The sequence below is a fragment of the Eretmochelys imbricata genome, chromosome 7 (assembly GCF_965152235.1).
Source record: "Eretmochelys imbricata isolate rEreImb1 chromosome 7, rEreImb1.hap1, whole genome shotgun sequence".
Classification (NCBI taxonomy): Eukaryota; Metazoa; Chordata; order Testudines; family Cheloniidae; genus Eretmochelys; species Eretmochelys imbricata.
The window spans coordinates 35,043,362-35,067,725 of NC_135578.1; the positions used below are offsets into that span (position 1 = coordinate 35,043,362).

The window sequence follows — 24,364 nt, forward strand, 5'->3', positions numbered from 1 at the left end:
ATTCTGAACATGTGTGATTTTACATTTTATTTGCTGAGTACAGTGTCCATTCCCCCCTTTTTTCCTTATATTAATTAATAAATCAGAATATATGCATTCCTGATAGACAAGGTAATGCCTGCTTGCTGTCTACGTGGGTTTTCTGTGAGCAAAACATTATTGAGCTTATGAGCTTGGGTTTCCATTGGCTCATGAATTTTATACCCAGACACTTACAGATTCATAGATACTAAGGTCAGAAGGGACCATTATGATCGTCTAGTCCGACCTCCTGCACAATGCAGGCCACAGAATCTCACCCACCCACTCCTGCGAAAAACCTCTCACCTATGTCTGAGCTATTGAAGTCCTCAAATTGTGGTTTAAAGACTTCAAGGAGCAGAGAATCCTCCAGCAAGTGACCTGTGCCCCATGCTACAGAGGAAGGCTTTTGAAATATGGCTACAAGTCTCAGAACTTCATATGAGTAATTTGTAAGAATCCCTCTTCTCCCCACACTTTGGGACTTCATTATCTTTACCACAGGTTTCAAGAGTTGTAGAGAGCCATCCCATGAATACCAGTTGATATTCACGAAAGACAGTACAGAATTGTAACAAGTAAAGAATAAGCTCAAACAACACTATTTGGTGTGGGCAGAGGACTGGAGGAGTCAGGGGATTGATAGTAGTATATAAAGGCTTCCCCTGTAGCATGCCATTTCAAATCAGGCCCAGAACTGGTAATGACCAAAGCTCCAATCCTGCATGCTGCTCTGTATGGTCAGACCCCTGTGTCCACAAGCAACCCACGGATCTTCATATGGGCCTACGTGTGTCACCTATGTAGAGCAGCTTGAAAGATCTGGGTCTAAAAGTTGTTACCCTTTTATAGCTCTTTGTGAAATGAGTGGATGGGCATAAGGGAGGGAGTGCCAAAAAAGGGTGGAATTAATTCTAAGGAGAGGGATTTAAGAACATGAACCTATTTTGCATACAATTGTCTCAAAGTTATTGCTCTTGGTTTCCTAACTGCTGCCATAGATTCTTTCAAGTTCACACACACTACCACCTTTTTTCCTCAATCACTATCTTGAGTGTCACCAATGACAGCAGAGCCATTTCTCAAGTCACCAATTTACATCTTCTCCATATTCATTAGTTTGAGATGCTTTGCCTCCCATGTCTACCCTGTCGAGGTCTCCTAGATACCATTCTTCCTCCTCTTTGGCAGTTTGACCAAAGCTCTGAGTTTTGTATCACCGACAAGTTATACATCTTCCTCCTACAGGTCATTGTTGTATAGAGTGAACAAGATTAGGACTAACACCCATTCCTGTGGTCCTTTCATCAGTCACTTTTTTTCTTACATGTGAGCTGCTAAGGTGCTGAGCACTCTTTATTCCTATTGGAAATTGTATTCAATAGGTGATGAGAATTTCAGAATACTGAGAGCGCTATCTGTGTCCACTTACTACTGCTCCCCAACAATGGTTATTAGGTCAATTTTTAATAATGATTTAATAATAATTTCTAATCTTGCATACTCTTTAATACTACTGTGTAAGTAAATCATCAGCCAGATCCTCAGATGGTATAAACTGATGTAGCTCCACAGCAGTTAATGGCAGTGTGCCAATTTATACCAGATGAGGATCAGACTCTGCGTTTTCTTCATCATCCCTATGAATTCGCTGATTTTCTCAGTACCCAGCCTAATTTTAGTATAGTCGACCTTTTCCATACCTCCGTATGTATGAAAAGGAAAAAAGTTTTAGGCACCCACGCCATAAAGAAAGGGAGGGTGGTCAAAAAAACTCTTAGAATTGTTGGCAACCTCCCTGTGGATTGTGACTCCCAAGCTGAGAATCCATGCTAGGGAGTCTTCCCTAATATTTTATACTTAAACTATAATTTCTTAGTCCCTCCATCAATACCATTTTAAAAATATTGGTGCTAAACAGTAAACTTCTCAACTCAAAATTAAATTCAGGCTGACCAACAGGATTGATGAACAGCTGTCCCTTCTTTAAAAACAAACAAACAAGAACTTCAGCCAACCAGAAATTGATAAAAAAATTATTCACTCTCTGAGGAAAAAACAAACACTTCAGTAGCAGGGTAGTTTATGACTGAATGAAGTGCAGACCAGTTCTATTCCCTAAGACAATAGAAATGAAACTTTCTAATTATGACATAGTGAGCAATTGTCAGTGATGAAGCCATGGCCATCAGTCAAAGTGACAGCCTCAGTAGAGTACAGTCACTGAATAAATATTTCCTGCTTTGGAAAGAAACGCTTCAGCTATGGAACTCTTCATTTTTGAGGAATACCATAGGTCCACTCCATCATTCATCTAGCAGAAGGAGACCTTTTTCCTTAGGAGCATTTTGTTCCATTGACATCAGCATGGCACATTAAACATCCCACAGGGCCCTCCAGAAATATCCAATATATGGCATTGGACTGTGTGACACATTAGCTGTCAGAAATTTGGTTAGGAACCCCTCGAGGGAGATACATCACTTTTAACTGAACTCTTGCTCACTGTGACTCATGCAAAATAATATAAAATGTAACAACTATTTTTCTTGGTGAGTCAGTTCTTGTTTCCAAGCCAGTAATGAGTTATTGTAGGCCAGGGGGAAGGCACATGGCTCAAGGAGTGAGGATACTGGTTCTGAGAGACTGTATTTCACCATTGAATGCCACTATTGGCAAGTCTCTCTACTGGGTATTCACACTCCATCTTGTGACCACAGGCAGAACTGCAGGATCTGTCAGTCATACAGCAGAGCCTTAATCCAACCCAAACCGAAGTTTCTGGCACTGCAGCAAAACCACTCCTTCTGTATGCAGGGCAAAATGTATCAATTTACAACCAAGTGTAAAGACAAAAGTTATCTTGGCAACAGGCAGTCTGTTTGGGACACAGCTTTGCCTGCCGTGTGAGAGAGATTGAATTTTAGCTTGGTTTTGGGCACTCAACAGAGGCATCAGAGCTTAACTTGTTCTACTTCCAAGATGGCAGCCTCACCCAGGGAGGTGTCAAGTCAGCATAAGAAACACCATGAACGCATCCCTAATTTAAGGCTAAACCAAAAGGCTCGCTCAGGCAGCAGGACAGACACCAGAATGAAAGCTATCTCATCCCTAAGCAGCAGGGATTGGTGAAAACGATATCAAAGGGATGATGGACAATCACCTGAAACTGCTCACCAAGACAGCCCTGACAGACACTCAGCTTCATGGATTAATCATTTTTCAACTGCTTCCTTCATCTGGGGGGAGGGGCAACCTTAAAAGATTCCCCTTGGTATTGGCTATTAGCGAAAATGGAACCCCATGCTCCTGGTGTACCTAAACCTCTGACTGCCAGAACCTGGGACTGGATGACTGGGGATGGATCACTCAAACTGCCCTGTTCTGTTCATTCCTGCTGAACCATCTGGCACTGATCACTGTCGGAGGACAAAATACTGAGCTAGATGGATCATTGGTCTGACCCCGTATGGCCATTCTTACGTTCTTATTGTTTCTCATACTGAACATAGAGCTGCCTGGGACAGGGGCAGTTTACCCCAGGCCTCCTGTTTGCGAAGGCACCAAAATGATGGTGGGGTGGCTGGGCCAAATTTAAGTGGGTGGCATTGCAACCTGGCACACAGAGTGGCAGCACCGCTCAGGTTTGGTGCCCACCATCAACACTGCAGGGAGCAACTCACTCACTCACCCCAGCTGGGGCCAGATCCCACTGTCACTGCCTCTGGCATTATCGTACTTGGCCCAAGGCAATCCATCAGGCTGGGAGCCTGGGGATAGGAGTGGAGTTGGAGATACCGTTCCCACTGACATTGGGGCTGAAGCTCAGTGAAAGGCAGAACTGGGAGCGGCCTTCCAGCTGCATGCAGAGCAATGCCTCCCATCCGCATGGCGAAGACAGCAACCCCACAGGCCTCTGCCCTCTCCCACTTATCATACAAATAATTTCCTAGGTGAATTATTGCTTTGCTCATTAAAACCCAGGCACAGACCCTCTTTTCCCTTTCTGTGGCTGACAAATATATTGTCAGTTTCTCTACTTGTACCCAAACAAAGAGACAGACACAAAAAAATCCTACTGGTACCTCAGTTCTAGCTCCTCTCTCCTCTCATGCACAGAGCCTAATAAAAGAGAATGATAAAACTGACAAACCAAGATACACTATCACTGCTCTTCCACCTCCATGCTTCCTGACTCATTCTCCTCTGAAAAGAAGATGAATCAGAAAGGTTAGATAATGAGACCCAGGCCACGGTTTCCAAGGGAAATTGTATTAAATGAGTTAGAAAGGTCATAAAGACCAGACAAAACTCAAAGGACAAGATCAAACGATGAAAAGTACTCTAAAACCAGAAAGAAAGGGAAACATTTGCCCTCTACCAGTTAAACTGAATGTAAGCATTCCACTCCTCTTTCAATCAGCGTATAGTCAAAAAAGAGTGAGATTTCTTCGCTAAATAGAAGAGATGCAACATACAGAATATGGAATACTATAATATTCCTAGGAACAAGTCTGATTAAGTTGATCTCCCAAAAATTGATCATTGATTTCTTTCCTAAAGTTCTAAAAGCTGGAAAAGCACTTACAAAGATTCATGAGACTCCAGCTGCATCTACATGTTTTCCCAGGGACTGCCTTTGTTGAGCCTAATGATCTTACAGAAAATTGAGGGGCACAGAACATAGATACCATGTCACTGCTTAAAATATGTATTACACATAATTATAGCATTTATCTTCATGACTGGTCCAAGAGAGACCCTTATTTTCAGATACACTTATGAGTGAGAAAACCAGAAAAGCTCCCAGTCTGAGAAGATCTGCTTTCACAGGGCTCTATTCTCAACATACTCCCAAAACTTCCTGATGACTACATGGGACGTCATAGATTTCAAGGCCAGAAGGGACCCATGTGATAATCTAGACTGACTTCCTATATAATACAGGTCATAGAATTCCCCTAAAATAATTCCTAGAGCAGATCTTTTAGAAAAACATCCCATCTTGATTTAAAAATTGTCAATGATGGAGAATCCATCACAGCCCTTGGTAATTGTTCGAAGGCTGAATTACTCTCACAGTTAAAAATGTACACCTTATTTCTAATCTGAATGTGTCTAGCTTCAACTTCCAGCCATTGGATCATGTTATACCTTTCTCTGTTAGATTAAACGGCCCATTATTAAATATTTGTTCCTCATATAAGTACTTATAGACTGTAATCAAGTCACTCCTTAACCTTCTCTGTGTTAAGCTAAATAGATTAAGCTCTTTGAGTCTATCACTATAAGGCATGCTTTCTAATCCTTTAATAATTCTTTTCTGAACCATCCCCAATTTTTCAACATCCTTCCTAAAATGTGGATGGCAGAAGTGGACACAGTACTCCAGCAGTGGTTGCACCAGTGCCAAATACAGAAGTCAAATAACTTCTCAACTCCTAGTTGAGATTCCCCTTCTTACGCATCCACGGATCATATGAGCCCTTTAAGCCACAGTGTTGCACTGGGGGCTCATGTTCCACTGATTATCCACCCTAACCCCCAAATCCTTTTCAGAGTCACTGCTTACCAGGATAGAGTCCACCATCCTGTAAGTATGGCCTACATTTTTTATCCTTAGATGCATACATTTAGCTGTATTAAAACACATATTATTTGTTTGCACTTAGTTTACCAAGAAATCTAGATAGCTTTGTATTAATGGCCTCTCGTCTTCCTTATTTACCACTCCCCCAATTTTTATGTCATTTGCAAACTTGAACAATGATGATTTTACGTTCTTCCAGGTCACTGATAAAAATTTTAAATTGCATAGGGCCAAGAACAATCTCTGGAGGACCCCACTAGAAACACACTGCTTAATGATGATTCTCCATATAACAATTACATTTTGAGACCTATCAGTTAGCAAGCTTTTAATCCCTTTAATGTATGCTGTATGCATTTTATATCGCTCTAGTTTTTCAATAAAAATGTTAGGTGGCATGAAGTCAAATGCCTTGCAGAAGTCCAAGTATATTACATCAACAATATTACCTTTATCAACCAAACTTGTAATCTCATAAAAAAATCTAGTTTGAATGCATTCATTTTCCATAAACTCATGTTGATTGGCATTAATTATATTACTCTTCTTTACTTCTTTATTAATCAAGTCCCATATCAGCTGCTCCATTCACTGGCCTGGGCTTGATGTCTGGCTGACAGACTTACAATTACCTGGGTCATCCTATTTTACTCTTTTTAAAGTATTATCACAACTTTAGCTTTCTTCCAGTCTTAGAACACCAGGGAAGTTCCAGAAGACTTATTGAAAATAAACATTAATGGTCCGGTGAGCTCCTCAGCCAGCTCTTTTAAACTCTTGGATGCAAGTTTATCTGGATCTGGGGATTTAAAAATGTCTAACTTTAGTAGCTGTTGTTTAACATACTCCTGAGATACTAGTGAAATGGAAAGCATGTTACCATCATCATATGATGAGATTACATCCATCTGTTTTTTTCCCAAATACAGAACAGAAATATTTATTGAACGCTTCTGTCTTTTCTGCATTATTATTGATAAATGTACTATTTCCCTATAGTAATGGACTAACACCGTTGTCAGGATTCATTTTGTTCCAAATATACTTTAAAAATACCTTCTTGTTGTCCTTAACACTGCTAGACATCAATTTCTCCTTCTGTTCCTTTGCTTCCCTTATTAGTTTTCTACTATTCCTATCTTCTGATTTATATTCATTACTATCAACTTCCAATTTCTTCCATTTGCTATTTATTATTTTTTAATTTTGTATAGCTGCCTTCACTTCTTCTCTAAACAAGGTCAGTTTTTTAACCAATATGGCTTTAGTCTTCAATTGTAGCTTTTTGGGCATCTAGTCAGTGGAAAAGCTACTCTGATCAAGTCAGCAACACATCCATGTTACCTAGGAAACAATCTAGTTTAAAACCATATGCTAGAATTTGGATAAAATTCAAGTATGGGGTGTGTGTGTGTGTGCAGAGAGAACAGTGTGCAAACAAATGCTGCCAAAATTCACAATACCCTAAAGTTCCAAGAGCAAAGTAAAGCTTAAGAACATAAGAACATAAGAATGGCCATACTGGGTCAGACCAAAGGTCCATCCAGCCCAGTATCCTGTCTACCAACAGTGGCCAATGCCAGCTGCCCCAGAGGGAGTGAACCTAACAGGTAATGATCAGTGCCTGCCATCCATCTCCACCCTCTGACAAACAGAGGCTAGGGACACCATTCCTTACCCATCCTGGCTAATAGCCATTAATGGACTTAGCCTCCATGAATTTATCCAGTTCTCTTTTAAACCCTGTTATAGTCCTAGCCTTCACAACCTCCTCAGGCAAGGAGTTCCTTGTTAGTTAGTTCATGGTTAGTTCATGCAGCTTCATTGTACAATATTTTCACAGCCCATAAAGCAAGATCATACCTTGCCATCATAACACTGGGTTTCCAAATTTCTCAAAGCATGACTCTCCTGAATCCACACATCAGCCACAGATTTTCAACATGGAACTTAAATACAGTTCTGCAAACTCTGTTAAAGTCAACATCTGAACTATTTCAATTAATAACTATATTTATCAAAACTAAAAGTTACCCTCTTCACAGCCATGATGTCAGTGAGAAAAGTATCTGAATTACCAGCCTTTTCTATTGAAGATCAAGTCCTATCTTTCATTAAGATACTATCATCTTAATCTCACCAGAGGGAGTTATACCACTTTCCACAGGTCTCAGGACATAATTCTTCATTCTCTTCCAATTCCAGAAACATGCAAAAAAAGACATGGCATATGCTAGAATTCAGGGGGTTAATGCAGGTCTAAACAGCGGGGCAAATCTGTGAGAAAAATATTCTGCCCGGTTGTATTAGTGAGAGAAACAAAATATCAGAAGTTTATAGTTAGGTGTGTGAATTGTGTTTAATACAATTCACACACCTTGAAAGCTTGTGATTCAGAATATTGCAGTCACATGAAGAAATGAGGCAAACTGTTCCAGATCCAGAGCTTCTGCTCCAACTGAGAAATTAGCCATGACATATCCTGAAATTATTTGGCAATCAGTAACATTTTCAATGTAGTTGACTTTCAGTGGGACTTAGGAGTCTAAGCCACGTAGGCACTTTTGAAAGTTTTACCTTGAAACTCCAAGCTGGGATGACAAACAAACAAACAAACAACCCCTCCCCCGCAGACTCTTGTGAAAAATGCAGCAGCCCCTTCTTTTTAAGCTTCCTCCCTTGCCTCTCATCACTATCTACATTCCAATATGAGGGCTGTCAGACATGAACCTTGACAGAGAAAGGAAAATATGCTCAACAAGTCATTTTATTTATATGAGCATTTGTGTCCTAAAATCCAAACTTCAACAAAATTCATGCTTATACAAATGTAAGCAGAGTCTGAATGATCTCTCCCTTGACATCTAGTGGTGAGCTGTGGAAAAAGACTTGAGCTGATCTTGTTTGCATGGACACACCCACCCTGCCTAGGTGCTCAGCATGGTGGGATTGCTTGCCCAAATGATCATTTGTGGCTGGTGCTAGATCCCCAGTCTGCTTGTTATTGGGGCAGGAGTAATAAAGCGTTGTTATCCTTGTTGTGTGAACCGAGGGCAGCAGAGCCGTACCTGGCATACCCTGATGGAGGGACTCTTCCTCAGCTGAATGGCACTTGGTAGACAGGGACCATGCATTCCAAAGCTTAATGAGTGGGAAGAGTTATGGATCTCAGTTGATTTGTTATGGTATAATAAATGAGCTAATTTAGATTCAGTTGAGAGTATTGTACTCTTTGGAGCTGAAATCACTGATACCTAGGTTTAAGGATTAGATCTACTTTGGGACAGTGTGTTTATTGCAAGAGATTGCCTAGTGTGCACTAGCAGTGAGGCTTTCCCACTAACAGCTGAAATCACTGAGAGCTGTGTTAAGTGGGGCCATCTTGGTGAGTGGCTAGCAAAGAGGACCAGAGCAGAGCCCTGTTGAGAGGCGTGACAATCAGCTGTTGGGGTGATGAGCGACTGCCTGTGTGTAAGGTGCCTCCTTACCACCTCCTCTGCACGGGGTAGGTGAACTTTACAGATAAACCTCTGAACTCTGGGGCTGCACTGGCCAAGGACAGCAACTGTGAGTGGGGTACAGAGAAGGGACGGGAATGTTAAAGGGACTTTTGGGTTGCTGGACTTAAGAACCTGAGGGGAAAAGGACACTGCCCAACTTACTTCGGGGTGGGTCTGTTGCTCATGGTTTATGTTTATGAACCCTAGTTGTGGTGTTTTCCCAAATTAATGCTTAGTTACTTCCCTCCTTTTATTAAAAGATTTTGCTAACTTGGACTCTGTGCTTCCGAGAGGGAAAGTATGAAGGCAGAGCTGCCGCCAGCAGCAACGCAGAAGTAAGGGTGGCATGGTATGGTATTTCCACCCTTACTTCTGTGCTGCTGATGACAGGGTGCTGCCTTCAGAGTTGGGCCCTAGACCAGCAGCTGCTGTGCTCAGGCCGCCCAGCTCTGAAGACAGCACAGAAGTAAGGGTGGCAATACCACGATCTTAACTAAAATAACCTTGTGACCCCCCTGCAACTTACTTTTAGGTCAGGGCCCCTAATTTGAGAAACACTGGTTTCCCTGTGAAATATGTATAGCAGGGGTCCCCAACGCGGTGCCCGCGGGCGCCATGGTGCCTACCAGGGCATTTATGTGCGCCCGCCTACTGACAAGGGAGCGCTTCCACCGGACAACCCGCTGCCGAGATGCACGGCCGCCGGACAACCAGCCGCCGAAATGCCGCCCAGAAGCTTCTTGGCGTTGCCGCTTCTCGGCAGCGACACTTCGTGATGAGGCTGCTTCTCTGCAGCATTTCGGCAGCATGTTGTCCAGTGCCCACCACACTTTTCTGGGAACAAGAATATGCTATTGCATCAGAAAGGTTGGGGACCTCTGATGTATAGTATAGCGTAAAAGCACACAAAAGAACAGATTTCATGGTTCATGATGTGTTTTTCATGGCTGTGAATTTGGTAGGGCCCTACATATATAGAATAGAGTGGTGGTGGATGAGGGGTGTGGCCCTACCTAGCGCTGTACACTCCACGGATGTACGTGCCCGTGCACGTTTGCAAGGCTGCTGGAGTCGTTAACTTCTCTCAGAATATATTTTTTCTCTGACCCCATTTTCCTCTTCTTGCCATTATACAGAATGATGCAACACAGCATCACCCCATAGCAGTGAGACCTGTGATGGCAGCTCCTCTTCCTGTTTTGAACTACTTTAATGGGTGAGGGAGTGAGAGAACCTGGATTTGTGCAGGAAATGGCCTAACTTCATTATCATGCACATTGTGTAAAGAGTTGTCACTTTGGATGGGCTATCACCAGCAGGAGAGTGAATTTGTGTGGGGGGGTGGAGGGTGAGAAAACCTGGATTTGTGCTGGAAATGGCTTTTAGATAAGCTATTACCAGCAGGACAGTGGGGTGGGAGGAGGTATTGTTTCATATTCTCTGTGTATATATAAAGTCTGCTGCAGTTTCCACGGTATGCATCTGATGAAGTGAGCTGTAGCTCACGAAAGCTCATGCTCAAATAAATTCGTTAGTCTCTAAGGTGCCACAAGTACTCCTTTTCTTTTTGCGAATACAGACTAACACGGCTGTTACTCTGAAACCTGTCTTTAATGGCAGGGCTGCACATCAGCATACAACTTACTCTTTGCACAAGCCAATTTAAAATACAATCATTCCCGTTTCTCAAACTGATTTTTGGATTAAAGGCTTGGATTATTGGGAGCCAGCTCTGTAGGTTGGACCAAGGCTGATCATAAGACTGATGAAATGGACTAATGTTCCTTTTTCCTCCGAAGGACAAATCCTGCCGTTCTGGTTATGAACACATGTTCTGAACGTACAAAGGTGGAGGAATTCAGGGCCACAGATTTTACAGAACAGTAGATCCCGGGACACTCATGCTAGACAGTGAAAATACCTTTTTATTAGTCTCAGAACTGTGACGCTTATGTCTTGTTTCCCCAAGTGAGTGCAAGGTGCTCTCGGCTAAAGAGAGCGTGCCTCATGATCCCAATTACCCGGCTCTTAACAGGGCAACTCAACATGATGAGAGACGGCACACAGACTGTCTTGGAAGAACTGGGACATAGGGATGGGACCTAGGGGCGTGGGACATGCTCCCGCACCCCTGGGCTTGACATGGTTTCCATTATATATAGGGTTTATTTGGTTCCATGGCTCTCAGCACCCCCACTATACAAATGGTCCCAGCATCCCTGGAGAAGGGCAGCTCCCAGGACTGGATTTGCTCTGCCTCCAGCAGGGTGCGGAATGCAAATCCCCCCTTCCCCGCATTGTGTGCGACTGAGACAGAGCGAGAGAGCGCGCGCGAGCGAGCCCCACCCCGCTCCCCCACGAGGGAGGGTCTGAGCTCCGGCCCCTTTGGCTCCCGGAGCGGGAAGGGAACAGGAGCTGAAGCCGCGTGCCGCGATTCGAGAACTCGGCTCCTCCTCCGAGTTTCGGCGGCGGGCGCGGGGGCTGGAGCCACCCTCGTCCCTCTTCCAGTTAGGTAGTGGGCAAGTGTGCGGCGGGGCTCTCCTCCAATGGGAGACCAGCCTCCTCGACAAAGGCGGTGTCAGCCGGTCTTCGGTCCAATGAGAGTGGAGAATCTCCGGTGAGGGACGGCTCGCTCTACCACCCCCGGCAACGTAACGGGGGCGGTGCCTGCCGCCCTCTTCTCCAATGAGCGGGGCGACGCGATATTGCCCCCCTTCCCGTGATGCATCGCGACGAGCGGCCACAGGGCAGCTGCGACGAGCGACTCTATCCGGGTCCTGGGCGCCGCTCCGGGTCAGCCTGCAGCAGGTAATGGGGCTGCAGCGCCGCCATGGCTCGCAGGGCAGCGCCCGGCTAGAGGCTTCAGGCCCTAGGGCGAATGGGGGCTTCCCGGCGGCCAGAGAGGCCTGGGGCCTGCAGGGGAAGCGGTGCGGCTCCCTACTGGCTGAGGGGCGGTGCTGGCTGCCCGCCGAGCTCGCCCTAGCGACTGCCTGCTCGGTAGGAAGCGGCGACTGGACCGTGTCCTCTTCTGGCGGCTGCCTGTGGTGCGGGACCGCGTGCGTGGGGCGGGCTGCACCATGGCTCCTTCCCGGGGGCGCCGCGGCCGCGCTCTTCCATGGCGCTGCTGCCGCGGCCGCCGCGGGTGGGGACTTTCAACCATCTCCCTCCGCTCACGTGTTTTTGCATTTAAGGTTTTTTCACCTCCCCCCCCTTCTCAGACTAACATGAAGCCCCGGAAGTGCCGCCCTTGGGCGCTGCTGATTCGCTATATGGTTTCCGTTCCCATGAGTGATAGGCTGCGGGGGCTACTAGGGGCTGGTAACGTCACTTCCGCTATCATGTTTGTGGGCAGGGGAGACCTTGGCGGGGAGGGGTGCTCTCTTCCCCCCGAAACCCTCCGGACAAGAGGAGCTACTGGTTCCTCAGCGGCCGGACCGGAGCGATCGGTGGCGTGAGCCGCCCACCCCCGCTCGGCTGCCGGCCCTTCTCGGGGAGACTCTCAGTTATGCCTCCTTAATGGCGCGGGGAGGCAGGTGAGCCCCAGCTCCCGCTGCTCTGCGGGGCCGCCGGGAAACCCGGCATCCCCGGTGCCCTTGGCCGAAGTCGCAAGCGTCAGGCGGCTGTGGTGCGGCAGGAGGATGCTGTGGGTGGGATGGGCAGTTCGCAGCTAATAAGCCCCGATGAGATGAAGTGACTGGGGAAGCGAATGTAACTCACTTCACCGAAGGTTTTCACGCTGCAGTGCCCTTTGAACAGGTAACGGACTGTTAATGCGCTTTATCTCTTGGTTCGGCTTCAACAGATTTGACCAAAAACGTTTGAAGCTTTGAAACTGCTGCTACGACCTGCAGAGTATTGACAACTGTGACCCGGCTTTAAAACAGACCTGATGGAGTAAGTAAAGGCTCCTTGAAGAAAAAAAGGTGTTTCTGTTTGCAGAATGAATTCCATGCTTAATAAAGCGCAAAGTGCAAGGCGCTTGTGTTGTATATTTAAGCACTAGCATTTTGAAGTATGTCTAGGTTGCAGCTATTATGCATAGCTGCTTATATCTAACACAGATAGGGATGATAATACATTCTAGATTGGGAATAATCAGTTGTGTTATGTATTGCTGTAATATAGTTACCAGTGCTTATCATACAATCTAGTACTTATACTGGCTGCTGTAATTTTCATAAAACAAACGTTTGGATTATGTTCAGCTGTAGAGAGAAGAGCTGCCAATGTAATTCTGATTTATTCAGGAGCAAGTGTTAACTGATGACAATGACATGTGTGATACTGCAATTATAAGACTGATAAATGCACTAATGTTCCTTTTTCCTTTCCTGCAGCTGGGGGAAGGCAGAGTTTCAAGTTTATCAGACACCTATTGCCCAGAGGCTACAAAATATTGAGCCCAGGAGCAGAGTACCGAGGAAGTACACTGGTGGGAATTCAGAGACCAGCTAGTGGGAGCTTGGTTCTTCACCTGGATACTGTACTTGAAAATTGGACTCTTCATTTTAATTGTCTTTTGGTAAATAGGTGTCTAATAAATTTTGGAAGCCCTGTGCATGAGTAGGTTGGTGGAAATGCTGATGAGGATAAATTCAGAGAGGCAAATGGAGTATCGAATTTTTGTTTCTGTTTTTTAACTGAGGGTGGGATAGTGTGGAAATTGACTTGATTAATCTGTAAATATCTACATCAGGAATAAATACTTGATGATGGACTTCTCAGTCTACAGAAAAAGTTATATATAACACCAATGGCTGGAAGTTGAAGCTAGATAAATTCTGACTGGAAGTGACAGTGAGGGTAATTTAAAAGTAGAAAATATTTACCAAGGGTTGTGATGGATTCTCCATTACTGGCAATTTTTAAATCAAGATTGGATTTAAAAAAAAAATACTCTAGGAATTTTTGCAGGGGAAATTCTATAGCCTGCAACTAACAGGGAGTCAGACTACATGATCACAAAAGTCCCTTCGGATCTTGGACTCTATGCATCTGTGAAGCTAGTAGGAGAGAAAGGTAAAGTCAGAGAGAGACTAAATTGTGTTGTTAAAAAAGAAGTTGACTGATTCACATTTAAATACATAAATGTTATGTAGCTGTTGCAGGAGCTGCGGTGGCACAGGTTAACTTTCATCCTGGCTAGTAGTTGTCAGTTAAATTTTAGTCTGTTAAAGGCTAGAGCGCAAAACAACATTGTACCCAAGTAGGTCTTGCCATTACCTTGTATTACTATAAAATCCTTAAAGTTGTGGTGTATGCTATTAATATACTACTAATGATTTTCTTGCACTGCTTAATGTTCAACTGTCTCTAAGGTTTTTTAATCTATAGTAAGTGTAAACTAATTCCCTCTGACTCAAGGTCATCATAGCCACTTACCCTCATTTATAACTCATTTCTCTCTAAAAATTATATTCTTAGATCTATTAGAAAGATTTGCTCTTACCCAGGAAGTATCATGAGAAATAAATAAAATGCTAAAAATTTGCTAGTTAGATCTTTTTTTAAAAGAATCTAACTAGGATATAAATGTACATTTAGTGCCTAAAGAATAAAATTGATCATGGAAAAATAGGATCAAATTCTGCTGGGGGTTTGATATAGCATTTGTTGATCAGAATTACTATTTTTTTTTGTACTTCAGAAAGCATTTAATGATTTTATTTTTATTGAACTTCTAATTCTTTACAGTAGAGGTGAATGTGTCTTAAAATCCCAAGATATAGGAAAAAATCCAGAGTTTTTAGTAAATGGGACTTCACTTTAACAGATCTCTAATAAATGGTTCCTATAATCAAATTTGGCTTGATCTGTTTGTCATAACATTTTATATATTGATGGTGTAGGCTTTAATTTCGGTGTAGGCTTGTTTAGCTATAGTCTCCAGAGAATCAGAGTAGCAGCCGTGTTAGTCTGTATCCGCAAAAAGAACAGGAGTACTTGTGGCACCTTAGAGATTAACAAATTTGAGGATAAGCTTTTGTGGGCTACAGTCCACTTCATCGGATGCATAGAATGGAACATATAGTAAGGAGATAGAGATACATATAGAGAACATTAAAAGGTGGAGTAAGAGGCTAATTAAGATGAGCTATTATCAGCAGGAGGAAAAAAACTTTTGTAGTGAAAATCAAGATGGCCCATTTAGACAGTTGACAAGAAGGTGCCCCTCTGCCATGTACATTGGCCAAACCGGACAATCTCTATGTAAAAGAATAAATGGACACAAATCAGATATCAAGAATTATAACATTCAAAAACAAGTCGGAGAACACTTCAGTCTCTCTGGTCATTCGATTACAGACCTAAAAGTCACAATATTACAACAAAAAGCTTCAAAATCAGACTCCAACGAGTGACTGCTGAATTGGAATTAATTTGCAAACTGGACACCATTAAATTAGGCTTGAATAAAGACTGGGAGTGGATGTGTCATTACACAAAGTGAAACTATTTCCCCATGTTTATTTTCCCCCCTACTGTACCTCAGACATTCTTGTCAACAGCTGGAAAAGGCCCATCTTGATTATCACTACAAAAGGTTTTTTTCTCTCCCGTTGGTAATAACTCACCTTAACTGAAAAGGAGTACTTGTGGCACCTTAGAGACTAACCAATTTATTTGAGCATAAGCTTTCGTGAGCTACACCTTACTTCATTGGATCACTCTCGTTGCAGTGTGTATGGTAACACACATTGTTTCATTTTCTGTGTATATAAAATCGTCCTATTGTATTTTCCACTGCATGCATCCGATGAAGTGGGCTGTAGCCCACGAAAGCTTATGCTCTAATAAATTTGTTAGTCTCTAAGGTGCCACAAGTACTCCTGTTCTTTTTAAGAAGGTGTGAGGATACTTAACATGGAGAAATAGTCAATATGTGTAATGACCCAGCCACTCCCAGTCTCTATTCAAACCCACAGTTTGTTAAACCTTTAATTATTCAGTCCTTTAATCAGTTTATATTGACACCTGAAATTAACATAGGAGTGAGACAACTGCTCTGTTAATGGGAACAAATCAACTATTTGTCTTGGGTGTTAATCCTCACAGAAAAACACAAGGGAATGAAGTAGGAAAACAAGGATGTATGTGGACATCTTGTCTTTTAAAAGAATGACACCTTAATTTTGATTCAGGCATAAGTCCAACTTATGCTTTTCCTTTTATTAAATTTCTCTCTTAATAAGCCACCCTCTGAAAAGCATATCAGGTGGGGAATTAAATATCAGAAGTAAACAATTGATACTTGATATGATAAAGTAAACATTCCCCATCCTGGGAGTACATAATATCATAATGGAAACACATGCATTATGAAACAGACATTTCAGGGGAAATAAATAACTGGCACTCTAATTGTTCTGTGAAATACAGTCATTCAGAATGCTGTAGTTCTTCAGCTAACTAAAAAAGGAAATGGCAAACTTCTGTTCAGTGGAAGACTGTATTACTAGAGCAGTTGATTCGAAAAGCTGGTGAGATCAGCAATGTTTATGTAAAAGTTGGGCAACAGTTCGGAGTGGTTGTAGTTAGAAGAAACAGTGCTTTGTTCTATACTTTTATTTCAGTTATGTCAAACATTTTTGTTTCCAGGTTAAAATGTTTGTTCCAGCATCAGCACTGCATGCTCAACCTGATATCTAATTGGTTTTTTTGCTGTACACATAACCTACCTTCAGTAGTTTATGGTCTTGGAGTTAGGAGTAGCTGGTGACTTTGATACAGCAGATAAAACTAGATTGCTGCTTGCAGGCTTACTGTTGTGTTGCTTGACAAATCTATGGCCTCAGGGCCCTTCATGTATGTAAAACAGTTTCAACCTCTGGAGGAAGGTAAACACTTGCATCTGTTTTACAGATGGTAGAATGAAATACAGATTAAATGACTTGAAAGTTACACAGCAAGTTACTGGCAGAGCTGTTTGATTAGAAGGCAGGACTCCAAGATTCTTTGTTCAAATCTCGATTATATTGTCTTTAAGTAAACTAAACAAATATTTGGGCATCAGGGTGTGTTGTGTACTTTTCTGACCATAGCACTATCACTTGTACATTAAGTTATTACCGATATTTATGTTAATGTATCATCTTGTCTGAAGAGATTTGATCTATAGCATGCTGTTTACTATAACAATCTATAGCAGATTGTTTACTACCCTAGAAGTAATACACTGAAGTTAACAGCTTTTTAAAGTTTGTTGGTGACAGTAGGCGGTAGTCACTTTCTAATTTTGTTTTTGTAAATCTTTTATCTCCAAACATGTCTAGGTACCTCTCAGTTCTTAAAAACACAGACCTCAATATCTGATATTCCTGTTTGCAATCATTTACTGAAATTAGAGGTAATGTAAAATGCTTTGATACAGTCACTTTGAACCATTGATTTAAATCAGATTTAGTCTTTGTAAATCCATTTGAAAACTTGTGCTATTGAAATTTAAAATTCATATGCTACATTATAAATATTGTAAGGAGCCACTAGTTGCAGAGTATTTTGAGTAGTACAAAATTAACTACAGCAAAAAAGTGAAAATTATTGTTCTGATCTTGTAAACACTGAAGTAAATACATAACTATATTCACCATGTATAGTCCAGTTGTCTTTAGTGGGACTATTCAGGCTTAAAGTTAAGTATGTTTGGATTATTGAGGGCTAAAACTATTTTTATTCAGTTCTTCTCCTAATGGCGTAAACTCTGTTCCTACAAAGCAAAATGGTCTGTGTTAACAAAGTTTAGACTTTCAGTACATTTAAAAAAAAAAAAAAAAAAGCAAGCCTAAGTTTAGGCACGAAAGCCCATAGTTGTGCTCTGAAAATTGCACCCTTCATTGCCTAAGTCCCCTTAATTTCAAATTGCAAACTCTGATAAAGTATATCCTTGTCAGGGCATTTTAGCTTTCTTGATTTGTGGAAGTTCAATATACTGTATCAGAAGGTGGAGTAGCTGCAAATTTAGCTGGGGCTACTTGCTGATTTTGTTTGTTTCTGATGCTTTTACAGTGAGGATATTAGTGACCCTGGACATGTGTTCAGTATAGATGACCATTTTAAGTTTAAAATTTATAAGAAAAATCATTAAACAAGTAAAAAAACCCTCTACTTCAGTAGTTTGACTATAAAATGGGATGAAAGTAAAGAACTAGCACCTTGCAAATAAAAATTTAAGTTTTAAAAAGTTATTGAAAATTTTCCCACCATTGCTTAGAATCTTCAGTTTTCTCCTTTGTATTTTCCAAAAAAAAAAAAAAAGTATTGGAGCTTTGATTTAAATTGAGAAACTTGTACTTTAACAGGTTGCCTACAACTATGGTTGTGTGCTGTCTTGCAGAGTTAAAATTTTTATTCCTTTGCCTTTAGAGAAAATTTGGATCAGAATAGTCTGTCATTTTGTAGTGTATTAAAGCTGTATCCGTCTCACAGCTAACGGGTTTTTATAGTTTGCTGGTAAGCTCCTACAAGGACTGCTCAGTCATCTTTAGTAACTGCTACTCCTGAGTTGAAAATTGAATATGGAAACAGAGCAGTGTCACCATTCCAAGGACCTAGATAAGATGAAATGGAACTTCACTAGAACTTTTTCTCGCAAATTTGTATACCTTGTCATCTCCAGAATTGTAATAGACGAAAATCCACTAGCAACCATTTCCTGGGGCCAGTTTCCCTTCTTTCACAGTTGGAGAATGTGTTAGTGGGCATGAGCTATTTGTGTCTTATGTTGTAATGTAGTAAGACACAGATCAAACAAAAGAGAACTAACATATAAGCAAATAATTCATCTTTTTAAAACTTAAGCCTACACATTTTAGCAAGTCTCATAATGGTCATGAACAATTCCCCACACAGGTTAGTCAGTATATTATAGCGTATTAGAATTTTAAATGCATTCTGAAAGCTCAGTGAAAAATAGTTGCAGAATGATGATCACATGTTTTTAAAAAAAAAAAAAAAGAAAAAGACCCAATAATAACAGAAGCAATCTGAAGGTAGTCAGGTGGGACCTGGTGTACAAATGGGTCCCAGCAGCATTGGGAAGAGTGGCTGGATTTGTAGGTAGCCCAACTCGGGTTCTACTGTAGCTATGAACACCTCGGGAATGGAGGCTGTTCATTACTCTGAAATGTTAGTAAAGGAACAAAACGTTAGGGTTCTTTCAAGCTTACAACTGAACATTGACTTAATACTGCTTTGAAACTGTATTATGCAGAAGAAAAATGCAGTTTTCCCTTTATTTTTTTAGTTGTTTACATTTAACACAGTGTACTGCATTGTAGTTGCTTTTCCCTCCCTCTGCTTCTGCCTGATTGGAACCAGAAGTGTGCAAATGAGGAGTGTGGGTGACTGGTCAGTTCATAACTCTGGTGTTTAACTCTGAGGTTTTAATGTACTGTAGAGCTGCTACTTCTCTACAGGAGATTTGGGACTGAAATTAAAGCCCGGATTGGAAGCTTAGACCTCTGTCCTCTATAGGGAATCCTGCTAGTCTGGTGGAGACTAGGATGCCCTGAATTCATTTCTGCTGACTACTGCAGCTGGAATGGGGAGGTCTGGTACTTTGGTAGATGGTCCTGGATCACCACCTGGTGAAGTTGTATGCAGGGGAGAAGCAGCACCTGGTGACCACAGACAACTCCCATTGGAGCAGAGTAATGAGCAGTAAACTTGCCCTTTGTACCCTGTTGGTCCTATATGAAAATATAAATGAATCAATTTTATCTTGCTTATTCAGTACAGTACCATACTTCTTCACTTCTGTAGTTGAAGATTAAGACATGTGGAACTTGCATTTCACTAATTTCAGTGAATTTAAGATATACTATAACTAAATGTGACAATCACTAATTGACTGTAGACTGCAAAACTTACAGGTGTGACTGCTTGTACTGTAGGCATTTACTACTTGTGCATCTCAAGCTGAGGTAACCACTAACTGTAAAAATACAAATTGAAATTCCAAACACCTGATTATTCTTTTTTTAGAACTTTAATTTTGTTCCAGTGGGTTCTTAGTCTGCCTGCATTTTATAAACATACATAAAGACATCTGCTATAAAACTTCTTGAGATATTTTAAAATGTGGTCATTTTCTGGAAGCTATGTTTGCTAAACTTCCAAAATACAAAAATTCTCTATTTAATTCTTTCATCTAGTTCGGGGAAGAGGAAGTCATCAATTCTGTATTGCACTGCTCTATAAAAATACCACAGTAGTTCCAGTCAGGAATAGTAAATTCTAAGTTTCTCCCTAGGAAAAAGAAATTGGAATTTATAGAAACTTTTTTGGAATAAAAACTGAGAATTAATCCACAACTTCACCCATCAGAGGATTAAAAGGTGCTGGGCTTCTAGAAAGCAGAGAAAACCTTTAAATAACTTCAGATACCTGTTTATAAATTATAGTCCAAAAGACAGGTTTTTTTCATTAAGAATAAACTTTATTAAGATTTAAAGGCCGCAGAAACCCATTTTCAATCATTTTGAAAAAATGGACTTCAATATCTTGAGTGATGCATATTTATTTTCACAACTGGATAATGTAACAAACATAGGATGCTTTTTCCATTCGGATGGAAGTGAGCGCTGAGATATGTTGGATTAAATTTATAGCTCAAAACAGTGAAGAAAATGAGTGACGGTAGCCTGACCATCTAGTTATTGCAGCATGTAATCAACAGCCATTATCTTTAAGCATAATCTGATGGACAGACTATAAGACCTGGAGTCACACTGAGTCTGCTTCCCACTCTGGCGTGCTGTATGATGACCAGTGACATCTTCCTCATTGGTAAAATGAGGACTGAACGTACTCAAACTGGTATTTGAGATTTCATTAAAATGTTTTAAGACCCTATGACAGACTGCACTATAAAAGTACTATATTAGAAAGATAAAACAGGGTTAGTAGAGTTTAATTTCATTACATCCTTGTTCAGGTATGGTTTGTCTGCTCTTAAACTTAATACCAAAAAGTGCCTGTATGGGGGAAATGTGTTTTCTTACATTGAGTTGAAAGCAACTGCAGGCACTTGTATATTGAGGAACAGCAAGCTAGTCTAGTGATGGAAAAGGTGATGGAGAGGGGAAATGATTTGCAGCCTACCAATTTCTTGTAACAAGTTAATATGGGAATTTTGTAGCTTCAGAAGTAAAACTAAGGCAGAGCCTTGCATGCTTTTTATGGTTTCCAATATGTTGTCTTAACCTCTGTAATTCAAAATTATGAAAAAGCCACACTGGTTTCAACAACATTTACAATATAAACTTCCAAAAACAATTCTTAAAAGCAATCTACTTTATGTATGAGAGTTAGAGCAATGGGCTTCTAGTAATGCAGTTTTACTGTCTTTTTATACTTTGTGTTTTTGGTATGCTATGTTGCTGCCATGTAAACACTTGTTACAGACAATTTTAGACACATTTAAAACTATAAATAACTTTGGATTTTAAGGGTGTAGTGTAGAAATTTAGACCTGTGCTTTTGCAGATTTGTTATGCATCTTGGATTTCATTAAACCCACTGGATTCACTGTCTCAGTGAGTGATAGAGGAACAGTTTTGGGTTACACCTGTTTGGCTTAATCTGACATAGTTCACCGCACTGCACAGAGAAGACATCAGGAGACTCTGTGTCTTGGATATGAGTTACCTTTGCACAGCTCTCTGCTTTGCTAGTGAAAACTCATATGGAAAAGCAAAGAATCTCATGAAAAGATTTTTAGTCTTTCTGCACGTATTTTTTTTTATTTCATATCTGACTCCAGGATCTTTGCCTACCCTGAGCTAATCTAAATAAGTTTGTGCCAAATCTGTATAATAGCTTCTGATCTTGTTCCAATGCTACTGTTCAAATTTATTTCTGTTTTGGGAATTAGGACCAACAGCTTATGCCCATCTGTGCAATGAAATACTTAAAAAAATTAAATTATGATAGGCATAAGGTTCATGAAAGCAGGTCTGGGGTTTATGCTAATCCATGGCAGAATCTTAAAAGCAATCCACTAAAATTCATTGTCAGTATTTTGTACAAATGAAGGTACAGAATTGAAGAATTTTGGAAACATTTTTTTGCTTTTGTTTGCTGTTCATGAAGGAATAATGTCATCCGTTTGTGTGTAAATGCACTGGATCACTGGTTGTATTAAGGCTTTGTTTGAAGACTTGTCTGAGAATCTTAAAGTAGAATTGTGAAGAAAATCTAGTACATGCATAGTATTTGAACTGTTTAGAAAGCTTCACTGCTAAATACTTATTTCAGGCTGTTAATTATTTTTCCAAGTATAAATCAGCTTTCCTCCCCATTCCCTGCTTTCAAGCTACCTTTGCCAAGGAGTGGATTCTAAATCATACGTATCTGCCTGGCCCACGCTTAGATTTAGGTCCCGTCCCCACCCCGCCCTGTTCAGGATCATAGTCAACTGAAGTGCTAGTAAAAAGAAAAGGAGTACTTGTGGCACTTTAGAGACTAACAAATTTATTTGAGCATAAGCTTTCGTGAGCTACAGCTCACTTCATCGGATGCTAGTGTGGAAACTGCCTTTAAATTTACATCCGACTGAATTAGTACATCTTGTTAACTTTTTTAAAAGTTAAGTACATTTTAAGTTGTTTTTGGAGAAACAAGTTGAATTCATATTGTAGAGCCTAGAGGGGCCCAATCAGGATCAAAGCAGTATTGTGCTGCATGCTGTACATCAAGGTAGTCTCTGCCCCCAAGAAGTTAATCTAAGATCTGCGGTAACAATTTGCTGACTGATATACTGCAAAGTAGCACTTTTGTACTGTTAGATTTAAAGTTAGCATTTAACTGCCATACACTAAATCAGTTTAAAACACTGGTAGTTCATGGTATTACATTTTGTATTTGGTCTAGTTTATAGGCATTAAGCCCTTACACTGGTACAACTAGAAACATTGGCTGAAGAAAGCCATGGTATTTAGGTTTCACTGTTACTATTAATTCACAAGAGGAATAAGTGATGTAGGTCTGTATGTAAGATTTCTGATACTGTCTTTGTTCTACTTTCAGATTTGAGATTACATCTATGGAAGAAGATTGTAATTTAACCCATTTTTAAAAGAAAATTGAGTTTTAGATACCTTTCTTGCTCTGCATCTTGCTGTCTATCCAGTGGTGAAGTCTTGAGAGCCCCAATGGTTGGTATAATTTTTAAAAAAGTCTGAGATCAAAATCTTTCTAAGTAACTTGTTGCATGGGGAAGCTTTCTCTCTAGTAAACTGTTATGTATAATATAGATGCTGTCTTGTAGCTAACTTGTCTTTAGTAAAACAACATTCCCTCTACATCTGAACTAAGAAGATGCCTGCACTGTGGGATGAGGTAGTAGGTTGTATAGTTTTAGGGTCATACCCACAACTGGGAGATAACTATACAATCTACTGTCTTTCCTAAAGCAGCAGAAAATCAGCAATGTCAGATCTTTCGCTTTAAAGTTTATTGTCCAGTTCTTCAGACCTTCTCTAGGTCAAAGGGCTTGTGGGCAGAGGAAATACATTTCTGTAGCATAGCAGAGTTGATATGTATGTCTGGATTTGTTTATCCCAGGAAAGTCAGTTTCTTTACCATTCTGATTTTCAAGTTAGATTTTTTTTTTTTAATTCTCTTTAGGGGAGAAACACAGGTATGGAAGAATAGATTTCATCTTAACTGTATATTGCATGGGGTAATTTAAAAACTAAAACTGTTGCATTTCTAATTAAGCAAAATACTAGTAGTGGTAATTGGTGCCATAAGATACAACTTGTTCAAAGCTGAATAGCTGTGTAGCTAAGCTATATTTCCTGAAACTAGGACTGTTAAGTACAAATTTCTCTATTGGAGTGAGGTAGTAGATTGTATAGTTGTAGGGTAGTTATTTTACCCTGTTCAGGAGATAACTATACAATCTATTGCCTTCCCCGAGGAGTAAAAAAAAATCTGCAGTTCTTTTGCATGCTAGTTGAGCATCCTGAGTTTACAGTTGGTGAGTGGACTTTCAGGTGATTTGAGTGGCTGGATTTATAGCACTAAATGCTAATGTGGCACACCCTAACATTGGATTTGGCTACTGTGCTGAATTTTTTTTCAAAGGTGAGTGATCTGTTTATATACAAATGGTCTTTCAAATGTGTTCTGTTACATCACTAATCTTGACTTAAAGTGGTCAGACAGTCACACACAAGTTTCAAAATTCATGGGTGCCCTGATAGCATGTAGCCTGTAAACTGATTTGTGAGAAAATGACTTCAGCAGT

At 40.8% G+C, this 24,364-nt stretch overlaps 1 protein-coding gene and 1 long non-coding RNA gene across 3 annotated transcripts in view; one reads left to right on the plus strand and one right to left on the minus strand.

Annotated features, from left to right (window-relative positions):
- The first annotated feature begins 11,836 nt into the window (after window positions 1-11,836).
- Window positions 11,837-24,364, plus strand: part of LOC144267849 (uncharacterized) — a 30,114-nt gene continuing 17,586 nt past the window's right edge. The window contains exons 1-4 of one of the 2 annotated variants that reach the window (XR_013346682.1): window positions 11,837-11,919; window positions 12,914-13,005; window positions 17,385-17,458; window positions 23,140-23,267. This is a non-coding gene — a long non-coding RNA (uncharacterized LOC144267849). Of the gene's footprint in view, window positions 11,920-12,913; window positions 13,006-17,384; window positions 23,268-24,364 lie in introns of both variants that reach the window. The other variant, XR_013346681.1, reaches the window with a different exon arrangement.
- Window positions 16,261-24,364, minus strand: part of FBXW12 (F-box and WD repeat domain containing 12) — a 28,003-nt gene continuing 19,899 nt past the window's right edge. The window contains 2 exon segments of the mRNA XM_077822204.1: window positions 16,261-19,068; window positions 19,070-19,229. Of these exon segments, the coding sequence (XP_077678330.1) occupies window positions 19,039-19,068; window positions 19,070-19,229 (190 nt within the window). The 3' untranslated portion in view covers window positions 16,261-19,038.